Genomic DNA, 12,650 nt, shown 5'->3' on the forward strand with positions numbered 1-12,650 from the left:
CTCCATTTGCATTGGAGAAGCTCAGCCATATTTGAACGTAAGGAAACTTTGTTCTTTCCATCTTGTTATCTGCCTATCTAACTCCACCTAATACAGTTTGGAAACTCAAATCACAACACCATAATCCACTAGGTCTGCACTGGCACAATGTATTACAATTAAATCATTAGGAATGTAACGATGCATACAAGAAGGACTAAAATCCAGCACAGAGGTCCTTTGGTTGTGCAGGGTCAGGGTAAAAACCACTAGAAACTTACTTTTGTCCTTAAAAGAAGAGGCTTTATACACCCCTTCTGACTTAAGTGGAAAAAAACCACCTGAAAAAGTGGCATCATTTGTATGGTTACTTTTAGAAATGGGACTATATTTCAAGCATCTATTAACCAAATTAAGCATATGCAATTTAAATTATGCTTTCCTTGTCATATTAACATATTAATGAATATACATCAGCGAGTTGACCTAAAAATGTATCGAAGATTTGCATGTCTGATTATCCTTGTGGAATTTTGCAACTGACAATTTGAAAGGAGGACAGAAAAAAAACCCCAACCCTCATGTCGAGGTCTATGCAAAATTACAGCTTAGAGAGATTCCTTAATCAAAGGGTTGTTTTGTATCTTTTATAAGCTAAAGTGAGAATCTCTTTCTAAATGAAGAGGACTTGCTCTTGGAATTATGTTCAAAGTAGTCATTTCCTCAACTTTTAAAGCAGTAAATAGGACAATGTCTTAACTGCTAGTGATCTCGTCCCAACCATCTCATTTCAGAGAAAAGCAGTGAAACTTATGCTTCAACACACTGCCTCAGAAAGTATTCTCAAAACAAGCAAAAAGACAAAAAAAATAGAATGGAGGCACGCAAGGAAACAGGGAAGGCTATTTTGATGATGAAATTGTTGACAGCAATCGACTTTTAACCATTGAATGAAACCATAACCAAACCAGTTTATTTGTTAAAGCTGTGACTAAGTCAGGACTCACTTGCTGTTCAGCTCTACTCCTTGCTGTTCCCATACTTCTAGCATCACTCCAGACAACTCAGCCAACTCTGTGGTTCAGCTTGCCATATTTCCCACCTAACACTGGAGAAAATAATTGGACAAGTAATAAGACAAGTATTTAAATCATGTTTCTCATTAATGACCATCATGAATGTGCGTAGCTGAGAAATCTTCTAGAAACAAAGAATACTAATACTGCTAAAATACCAAGATTCCTCTGTTCTTGCAATCTTAGCAGGTTCCCACCTCCAGATACCATTTTACATCATTTCCAAATCAGATACCTTTTCCAAACTTCTCCAGATTAAGTCTACAATACCAAAATTGTCCAACAGCTGTGTCTCTCATTTTCTGTTCCTCCTCCATTCTTTGGAAAAAAGCTGGCATTTTGGAGATGTTATCCTTAGTGCTCAAGGAAAGCTGCTTTACTTCTCATGTTCAGGAGACCACTAGCTAGGATTTAAAATAGGTGATCCTTTGAACATGTACATTTAAATGAGCATTTTTTTCATGGCAAAGCAGAGTTCTCAATTTCTTTTGCTCAATTTTGCCCTCACTCTGTCTCTTCAACAAATTGATCCAGACTAAAAATAATTTTGGGAAAAAAATAAAGAGGGTGGGGAGCAAACAAAAAAAATTTTATTTGTACTCACTCAGCCACTTTCAACTCTGTTAATGTGCAACTACCAGGGTAGCGCAATGGTGGGAACAAGTAGCAAAGGTCAGGAACTGTTTAAGCCCATGTTGCTGTAAGAAAAAGTCCTGTGACCAAAAACTACCATCTAAGACCCACACGTGATTTTCCATAGCAGTTCTATTTACTGCCTTCCTTTCAGTCTATGTTTTTAACAAGATGAAGTAAAGGCCAGTGTACTAAGGTGCACCTGTAAGACTGTATCCAGCTTGAGTCTTGAAGATCTCAAAGCATGCACTGCCACAAACTCTCAGGGTAACCTACCATAGCACTGCAGGAATAGCAAAGAAAAGGTTGAAAAGTTATAGAAATGCTTTCAGTAGGGAAGCCAGGATGAGATTGAGGGCTGTTAGCTAAGGGTAGGTTCCAAAAGTGTACCAACCACTTCTGGGGATAAGGGAGCTGGTAGAAAACCACGGCAAGGACTTCCAGAAAAGCCATGAGCAGACAGGGATAACAGGGATGATAAGAAGAAGGAAAAAGAACAGGTCCTTCTGACTAACTTGTGTGTAGTGCCAATTCCAGAAAAAGTTGTAGCTGAGTGATGAAATGCATTTGCTGGAGACAATTTTCCACAGACAGGTCTGTTGAACTCAGCTGTCCCTGTCCCAGCTTTATCGTAGTCTGTATCCCAAGGCTGCAAGAGATGGCTCTGGAAGGTGTTTCATCAAAGATACGCAACATTTTATTGCTGCATGAGAAAGACAGATTGATGTTAGATTGCAAAATATTTGTTTATCGCATGAGATACATAACAGATGGCAAGTTCCCTGTCATAATGTCCAAGCCCTCAATATATTTTGCAAGACAGTAAAAAAAATTCAATGGTCCAGGACTGAGTCTGAATTTAGGCAGACAAAAGGCAGTAAATACGCATTGTTACAATAACATTTATCTTCATACAGCTCACCTTCAATTAATCCAGAATTCTCCCCATAATACCCTGAACTTAGCTACAACAAAAAAAATATTTATGTCTCTGTTAAATTAATCTATTTAACTACTTCAGCAAATCCAGTTCCGGAGTAAAAACAGTTGACAAGAAATATATATATGTGTGTGTGTGTGCGCACGCGCACCTGCACACCTGCATGTGTATATACATGGCACAAATAAACGAGGATGAAAACTGTTAGTACCACTAATTGTAGAATACCCTTCACATAGGATGAACAGATGAGGTACTCATGAAAAATATTTTTTGTCAAATACATACAGTGGAAAAGTGATAATTCGAGTTGGACAGTTACTTAATATCTTAATTTAATGCTCTTATCTCTGTAACATATTACACTTAAAAATCCTAACAGCCACAAGTAAAAAAATTCTCTTCTTGTTCCCCAAATTTCACTTTGCTTTCAGAAGGTGACAAAAAAATTGAACTGTTGAAGCAAAGGACTACAGAGAGTGCCATGCAGAGGATTAAAGAAATAACTGAGTTAAGTCAGTCAACTGTGTTCCAGTTTTCTCTGTACCGAGTGACCCGTTGCCCTCTCTGGTTTTTATTTGCTTTTGCACTGTACTGCCTTATGTAACTGTTCCCTTCAGCTCATAAATTTCCAAGGTGAACAAAAGCTCAAGTGATTACATTCGGCTTGGCCACAAAGGTGATTTTTTTCCACTAACTTCTACTTAACTGGTTTTATATTTTTAATCACATAAAAGTATTAAGCCCATTGCAGTTAAGTCAATCGATTTGGCTTCTAAGTGCCCACATTTTCCCATTTTTGACTGGAACAATATTTCCAATAATGTTAGTAACTACAAAGATTAAAACAGATTAAGGCTGGAAAGGAAAAATGGTTTGGTGGTTGTTTTTCCTTCCCCTTCACAGGGCAGGCTGCCCTTATTTTGGTTTGGGTACCTAGAACTGCTTTTCATCTCCCTAAGCATCGCTTTGCTCATACCAATATCCTACAAAAGGCGGTCTGTCTTTTCAGAGTAGATCCTACATAACAAGGACTGGAAGTCCATTATCTGAAGTTATTTTCAGTGATAGCTCTGAAGCAGCCTGACCTGGAGTCACACAGAGGCAAAAGCAAGCGCAGCCATAATCCTTCCTCCCTATAGCATGAGTTTACTCATGACGTTTTCTTGATCTGACCTTTCTTCAGTGGTGAAAGCTATTGCTGGAGATAGCTGCAGCCTAGGGAAACCAAGAGACCCATGCTTACAAAAATGCGCAAAACACCAACAGATCCTCAGCAGCATTTAGTCTGTAATCCTAGCAAGGTAATGAGATTTATAGATGCTAAATTCTAAGATTTTTTTTATTACAGTGAAAGCATGTTCAATTTTAATATTTGTCAATGTGCGTGAATTCAGCTTATCACTTGTTTATAGCACGCTTGATACAAATTGCAACCAAATTTGTGTAGAATATACATAATTAACAAGTCAGAAACAATTCTGATCTCCCCAAAGTTTACTTTGAGACCTACTGCACTCCTTCCCAGAACATTAAAATAATTAAATCTTCACCATCATACAAACTAAAAATTGATGAAATTTCAAGCTCCAGACCTTCAAAATCCTGATAGCATTTTACCTCCTACATATAGCACATGACAATTGTCTACATTCATTATGAATTCTTTCCGCACCTGAATTATCAGAATTATTACCTGAGTTATTATAATTTCCTTGGAATTACCAGGGTCTGGGCACAGCCATTAGTAGAGAGCAGACATGATATACCTAAGGTGAGCTGACAGTTCTTAACTTTTTCAGTATCAGGTAAGTTCTTGTACTGGGAAAACATCACTTCATCTAGGTAAGTCCTTTCATCAGAAAGTATTTGTCTCACTGGTCAGAGTTTCAAGTGACAATCAAAATACAGTCAGAACCAGCAAATATTAGATTTCCAATTTATCAAATATCTGTGTTACTAATGTTTGCCCATTCTTTTAAAGAAAGATGTTTGTTTTATATGAAGTTACATATCCCTGGTGATTTCAGACTTCAGAAAAATGATATGGAATGAGAGGCTGCTTTTGCCCTTGAATTTGAAAGAAATTATCCTAATTTCTTAACTTATACTGTGGCTCTTAGTATTTGCTATATAGTAGTATTTAGCTACCATATACTATTAACTAAGTTTTATGACACCTCTGTGAGGTAGATGTTTTAAGAAAGGAAAGGGAAAAGATATACAATGTTTTGGGAAAAAAACCTCTAATCCATAACCCTGATGTGATTTCCTCAGGTCTTTCTGGGAAGAATCCTACAGTGGAATCCCAGACTTCATGTTAAATTAGGGCAGAAAATACTCTTTGCTGATAAAACATGCTTAACATCCCACAAAACGCCAATAAAAGTGCTATTACATGGATTACCATTATCTTAAACACTGAAAAGAAACGCACGTGAAAATACCCACTCTGTAAATAAGTTCAAGCATAAAAGCCAAGAGCAAATACCTAGGCTAATCGATAACATTTGATCAGTCTCAGATATTAAAATGCAAAATAAATAACGCTGCAAGAAAGTAAAACTTATTGGCAAATCAGCCCGGAATACTAGTGGGAAGAACACAGCCCCAGGGGAGAGAGGCACATTTCATAAGGAAAATAACACGACAAAGGCCATAAAACAAATTTAAATATATCTTAATGCAAAGCCACAGTGCAAAACCAATGCATTTATTTTCTATTAATGACAAGGTCAGATATAAATTCGTGACTGAAATCTGCAGGTAACCTGCACAGCAGCGCCTGTTCACCATATGGAGCAGCATTGACACAGCAGGGCAGGGCGAGAAGGGCGACTCTCCAGCTCACTCCACTGTCCCTCCCGGCAGATTCGTGTCCAGTTGAAATTTCATGCCAAAGAGCTTTACAGCGATGCTCCAAGAGGGAGGACAAGATTAAAAAGGACATAAAGAAGGGGGCAGGGATCTATAGATATTCTAAGAGAAAGCCAGCAAGGTATGGAGATACAGGAGGATAAAACAATTGTGCAAAAGAAAAGATGGGCTGTTCAAAAGGAAAGAATGAACTGGCAGTGATGAGCACTGAATATCACGAACAGATGAAGGCAAATGCAGGCTAAAGTGCAAATGCTTTAGGATTTTATTTTCAGTCATATTGTTAAAGAAAATGGGCTTTCAAAGCAGAGTACTTCATGGCTAGCATGTTCATCTGCCTTTAACCAGGATGTATAAAGACTATGTCACCAGCATAAAGGAAACTTTAAATGTCACTGTAAAATCTTTACCCAAGAAAAAGAGTTCCAACTGCAAGTTACAGATCCTGAACCAAACTTTCCAAAGTTTGGAGCACCAGTATTTCTGAATGTTTCTCAATAAGTGTTTTTAAGAACAGTTAAGAGGAAAGGGTTCATTTTTTTCTAGTATGAATAATTCCAAGGACAGTAAGAATTAATGCATGCAAGTTGTAATGGATTCTCAAACCCAGAAACATCTCTTTTCCATCAGAAAACATTCACGAAATTTGACATAATTCACGTAAACTTGGTCTACTGGCATTTATGAACCGTCACTTCAAATTCCCCATTTCTAGCTGTATTAGTTCTTATGCATAAAGTCTTTCCATCATGAAAGAATTGACCGATTAAAACTCAGAGATGGCAAGCAGAAAGCAAGGTTACTTATTGAAGCAGAAGGAGCAGACACTCCACCAAACTGCTTGGCCTTCTGCTGGGCAGAGATCTAAATCCAGTCCAGAGACACAGAAGAATCAGAGTGACTTTAAATTCTGGAAAGGTACGTTTTCTACAGAGCATTCCTTTGCTTCTGTTGAAACATATGAAATATTAACATCAATTCATTACACACCAATGCATTTGTATACTCCCCTGTTATCAAGTGTCCAAATGAAAACAGTCTGTTCTGAATAATTTACTCCTGAATCATCAGCCAGCTTTCTTCTACAAATCCAGATCTTCACTTTTTTCCAAATCACATCTATGACTGACAATCTTTTAGAAAAGATGTTCTCTCTGTTAAGTTTCAGAAAGGCACCAGCATATGTGTATTTGATGTGCTACAAAACTTGATATCTAGAACAGATATAAGTGTGCTAATGATAAAGTAAAAATACATATAAAGGCTATAAAACTTGATGGTTTTAAGTTTGTGGGCTGCATCCAGCATGCGAGAACAACTTGTTCAACCTCCAGTAGTAGTCTCTGAACATCTTTCCAGGAGGTGCCCGAACACAGGTGGGAAGAGGCTGAGGGCTGGATGAATTGTTCTGGCAACCCACTTGCTGCTGCTTCAGTCCCAGGGTTCCCCCAAATCCCCTGCCTCAGCCCATCTCATGAGCATGCTGTGGACTGCCTCAGCCAAAAGCTTTGCAGCAGAAAACCTATTTAAACCAAAGCTAAAGACTACATGAAACCGTGGCGCCTTAAAATAAATGACAATTTTGACTCAAGTGGTGACAATCCTAATTAGTCCATGATTATTTCTGTAGGCACCAGTCTAATACCTTTATTCACACTGATAGTCAGACTTGCCAACAGCTCACTACTGCACTGTCCTCAGCAAAGGAGGCAAAAGTTATGTCTGATGGCAGTTCAAAAAAATCCATTCACACAACCACCTCCCTTTGAAATATGAAGCTGAACTGCTAAAATAATTCATTCTGGTTTTGTTGTGGGGCTCTTTGGTAAGAGAAATTAGTGTCTCAGAAATGTATTCATCCTTCATGTTCACATCTCCTTTCTCTCTCTGCACAGGGTAGAAGAAATATAAATGTACTTGCTGATTGATGTTACCGTAATAATCCATTACCAGAGAAAAAAACAATTTCAAAACAAGAGTCACTAACTACGTAATTCCCTTATGAAATACAACAGTGATTCTGAGTTAAGGATTTATTTTTTTCCAATAAACATGGGTATTTTCCCCATTTGCTCACTAATGTACTCATTCTAATGTACTCACTGTAACCTTTCTTTTAAAAAAAAAAACAAAAAACAAAAAACTTTTTCCATTTGTTACTAATAGAACATAATTCTTTCCAATCTCAAGATCCTGAACAAAAACCTCCACTTTTTAGAGGCTGGGCAAAAACCTAAAACCACACACCATTCTTGTTTTAGTCACTGTAGAGATACATGAGTGGAAGGCAGAGGGTCACCACTTAGGAAGGCTAAGTTTTCGAAGACTGAGAGGAAACATGGACTAACAGAATAACTTCAACAATATCTACTGTCTCAGTAGGATCTCAATCTACTTGTATTTTCATTCCGGCCTTGGTATAGCCACACAGTTTCAGTTAAATCATGCATTCTGCATAAGTATACTCCGGGGCGGGGTGTGTGTGTGTGTGTGTATATATGTGTGCGTATGTCTGTGTGTATATAAATTTTTCTTTAGGTGTATCTAATCCAGGTACTCTTTGCTATAAACTACTAAAACATTACAAAATCCAAAGAAACATACTAAATGTTAACTACTGACATCAAACCCCCAAAACTAGCTCATGGTATGATCTGCAGTAGCTACTGCTAAGAATTTTAAGATTCTCTACCACATTGCAGAGGAAAGATACCAAACTGAAACACATTTTCTGTCAGGAGAAGAAAAATTGAGGATGGGAAGCTGTGCCTTTAGTTGTACATTCATATGAATTATAAAGACTGAAAAGAAGTGCAGTGTTCAGCACTGATAGAACTATATATCTCTTTCAGGCAGATAAGACCAGACTGCATAATATGCCTGGTAATAAAGATGTACTTGTAACATGAAAATAGTTGTTATGTAAAATAAAGAGGAGTCTTTCCCCTCATTTACCCTAAAATGTAAAGGATGCTTGATCATTTATAATTTGTGAACTTTATTCTTTTTCAGCTTCTACTTTGCATATATTACCTAATTTTAGTATTTGATTAGAAAAGAAAAAAAAGACCAATTGACTTTGCAGTGCATAGAACCAAATATAATTTTAATATAACTGCTAGTATGGCTGATTTTATGTTTAATTTCTACATCCTCAGATATTCCAAGCTTAACGTAAGAAGAGCTGTCAATACATATATGAAGATATAACACAAGCAAAAATTGCATTCACCACCCAGAACATACCCTTCTGTCCAAAGATGGACCACAAATTCAGGTACATCAAGGGCCCAGTGGTGAAAAATACACTGACTTGATTTGGATGCAGTGAATTCAGCAATAGGTAAAATCCCTCAGCACATATGTAGCTAAAACAGATCTACGTATTTTGCAAAAGAAAGCTTACCTGCCCGTTTTTCCCCAGTTCCATTTCAACTATTGCAACAGGAGTGTTTATCTGATCGATGTTTCTTGACTGTGACTTCAGATCCACTCGCCAGTTCATGTTTTTCAAGACATTATCCCAACGGCTTTGATTGATCAGGCTCTCGTGGATCTTTATTCGGTGGTTCTTCCAAAATTTTGCAATGACTGCAGCTTGATCCGATGTGATGCCACCTTGTTTTTTAGTTTGGGCAGTGAGAAAAGCCTCCAGCTGATTCAAATCCATGTCTGCTGAAGCAATTGACTGTAGGGGAAATAAGAGAAGTAAAAGGGAAAAGCTTACTCAAAAATACTCTTTAACAGTCTACCAAAAGGTCACTCTCTAGGGTTTTACAAAGATCAGATTTTAAAGGGCTAGTGCAAACAAACCTGGGTTATGGAAATAACCTCACAACTTTCATTAAAGGGCCATTTGCAAGTGGCTACCGCTTATCCCAGATTCCTGGCCTCAAACAGCTGGAGGGTAATGGCTCGTTAACAGTGATGAGTAAACCGGGAGCACCTTTGGGAATGCAGTACTGGTACAGGATAACAAGGAGGCTTCTCACTGTCTGCCTGGCCCCTTCCCCCAGTATGCCCTAGGCAGACCCAGCTCACGACTGCTGGGAACACTGGGTCAGGCACGATACTGCTGTTCTGATTTTCTGTTAAACAGGAAAGCAGAGGCAAACACGCCATGCCCCTGGCCAAGGCTGAAACAAGTGCAAAGACATCCCAGCTCACTGCAACATCCACAGCTTCATCTGCCACCTTCACACCGCAGACAAGGAAGCAAAACTGCCAAGTGCTGCACCAGTAAAGCGGCCTTGGTGGTGTGCTGGCTGCAGCAGCAACAGCGCGGGTCTTCTGAGGGAGAGCCTGTGTGCGTGGACCAATCCTTAAAAATGCAACTGCAGCTTCTCCTAAAGCATCAGTGGACTCTGTCAGGCTAAATACTGTGTTTGTGTTTTGCAAAGGAGTGTAAGGGGTCATTTACTCCTCCTCCCTGCGCAACAACAGAAATTATTCTTCCTGACCCCTTTTTTTAATATATGTCCAGTTTTTCCACCTATTTTTCCAAAGCTGATAATCCTACAGCCTTAAATTTGTATTGCTGAACTGGCAGTGGTTGCCAAATATGGTAATGAAGGGAGGGGGAGGATGGGAGATGGAAAGAGGAAACTGTAGCGAAGCTTCCTCATAGTAGTTTCAAGCAGACACTTTTGCTTCATTCTCACCCAAAATGGATGCAGCTTATGCTAAATGAACATGCCACATCCAAGCACATGCCAATATGGAGCACAGCAAGGTGAAGCGCAGCCAGCACCATAGTCCTTGGGATTTGCCTCGACTTAATTTTCCTTGACATGGTATTCATACTGCTGTACTCTACACGTTCAGGGAAATAATCTCACTCTCTCGTTAGCCAAGGGGGTAAACACCATGTGGCTTTTGGCTGGATACGCACTGTGTGCTTCACATTGCTTGTCTGCAAAATTGGATATTGCTTATCTAAAAAACAGGGGGTTAGTGCTCTGTGAGCTTGCCGAGGACATGAGACCTACTGCTTCATTGGCAATGAACTGCAACTGTCAGCGGGGTGAGCTACCGGCCGGCTTTGCTGCCTTCCTCTAGACTGGACAGATGTCAAAGGGATCTTAGGCACATCAGGAGCAGCCTGAAATAAAATGGCAGGTAAAAAAACAACAAGCCACCATAAGAACTAACCCAAAACAAAGAGGTCACACATCACGCAGGTGATGGAGAACAGCAGCAAGTTTGCTGCTTTGGAGGGAATAAAGTCAACACTGCAAGGCTCTCAACTTTCAGCAGATACAACACAACATCCTCCTCACCTTGAGTTCCTTTCCAAGAGAAAAGCACACCAGAAACAACCCTTCCCCCCAAAAAACCCCAACAAATAACTTGTGATCTACAATGGCTAGCTGCCTTCTATCATCCAGTGTATAAGATCTTTCTCCAGAAGCATTTGTATTTTGTATTTTTTTTTTTTAAAGGGATGCACTGCCTTCCCTCACTCCCGCAATGGATTAGCTGCCATCTGTTATGTGATGGAGAAAAGAAATGGCAATCCACACTAGAAGTAACCGCTTGGCTGCATCAGGGTTCCAGCTTATTGGGAGCATCTGCCAATTTATTATAAAATTTGAGATGCATAGTGCACTGCTCTGCCTCTTCTATAGAGCATTCACTGTATCTGTATATATTGCTTGCTTTTATCATGAAGATAATTAAGAGGTAATTATCCTGTAATAGTTAATTATGCTGTAAGTGAAAAAAGCACTTCATTTTCAGAAGAAAAGCTATTTAGACTCATAGTCCTGATTCAAAGAAATTAACTCAATAGTTTGTTTAACTATTAAGTAGGTATTCTTTATTGACAGCCCTGGTTGCACGGGGGATCGCTCCACCTATCGTGCACACCGTTGCACAATTTTACCAGAAATTTATACAATGTAAATATACATATTCATAAGGTTATTCAATACAAAAACATACATATGCTTAAGTGAGGCGGGTAATTAAAAAGGCTTGTGTCAGCAATTCTAAAATGTATATGTCATCATTACGCATGCTCAGATTTGTCTCTGGTAGTCGTTTACTTCTTCAGGGGTTCTATCTTCCTCTTCCTCTTCTGTCCTTTAGATGAACTTTAGTCATTCATGCATGCTCTCTTCTTACTAGGCAATTATAACATTTTTATAGTTGCTTCTCATACACCTTATCTTAGACCTATATTTCAGTTCTTATTATCACTTCCTTGGTTAACGCATCCGTCCTTGACGAGTACCGGTCCCTGACAAACTTAATCCCTGACAGACACCAGTCCTTGGTAAGCAGCGTTGCAAGAATCATATGGTTACGAGAACAAAGGCAGGAGTTCGTATCTTTGCCAGCCCTATCTATTCAAGCAAGGCCTCTACTTGTGCCTTCTCAACAAGATTTTGTGATTGTTCATGGTTCCTTCTTACAAACACCGGTCTTTGTCTCATATGTAAAGTTATAGAGAGACAATCATTGAGCAATTAGTAGTTCGTTCTCTATATCAGTCCCTTCCTACATCCACAACTTAAACAGGACTGTATTAACAGCAGTGTGGAATATTTTCTGTTTTAATATTTTTCATATCACTACATCTATGTGGGGATCTGTTTGTGTGTTGTGTGACACCAACTACCGCTTATGTGCGCCTTTTGTGTTGGCTTATGTGAACAGGGGGAGGAATAGAGGTGAATCAACAACCTCAGACCTCAGCACTTTATGTAAGCCATGTCAAGACAAAGATCAAGTTGAGATGCAGACTTTCTTCTCAGTTCAGCTGTGCAGAAAATTGCCTTCTGTTTTATTCCTGCACAAGAACCAAGAACATACACTGCATCCTCTGCAGTGAATGAAGCAAAGGTGTCATGGAGAAACATCTCATCTGCATTAAATATGAACCTAATGCAGATTCACTGGATCAAATAACCAGGTAACTCTTTTCTAGGCTTGACTTTATAACCTTCAAATACTTCACATTTGTAATTCTTCAGATTTTTTTTACACCTCACCCCCTTCGCAACAACTCTTTTTGCAAGATGCAGCAACATTCCTGGCAGTGCTTTGCTAAGCTGATAAAAACCACATGCACAAAGTTCCTTACTGTGCTTGACACATTATATAAACCTGACTTCAAAGTGTATCCAAAAGAGGAAGCTTAT

The 12,650-nt window shown here is 38.9% G+C and overlaps 2 protein-coding genes across 4 annotated transcripts in view; both read right to left on the reverse strand.

Moving 5' to 3' along the window:
- The window catches only part of B3GNT2 (UDP-GlcNAc:betaGal beta-1,3-N-acetylglucosaminyltransferase 2), a 553,121-nt gene extending 544,134 nt beyond the window's left edge, over nt 1-8,987 (reverse strand). The window contains exon 1 of the mRNA XM_049799765.1: nt 8,912-8,987. The gene's annotated coding sequence lies outside the window, so the exon portion shown is untranslated. The remainder of the gene's footprint in view (nt 1-8,911) is intronic.
- Nucleotides 1-12,650, reverse strand: part of COMMD1 (copper metabolism domain containing 1) — an 88,550-nt gene that overhangs the window by 54,813 nt on the left and 21,087 nt on the right. For all 3 annotated transcript variants that reach the window (XM_049799776.1, XM_049799778.1, XM_049799777.1), the window contains one exon: nt 8,912-9,193. In XM_049799776.1, coding sequence (XP_049655733.1) covers nt 8,912-9,193 — 282 coding nt within the window. The remainder of the gene's footprint in view (nt 1-8,911; nt 9,194-12,650) is intronic.

This window comes from Accipiter gentilis, chromosome 5 (assembly GCF_929443795.1).
Source record: "Accipiter gentilis chromosome 5, bAccGen1.1, whole genome shotgun sequence".
NCBI classification, from domain to species: Eukaryota; Metazoa; Chordata; class Aves; order Accipitriformes; family Accipitridae; genus Astur; species Astur gentilis.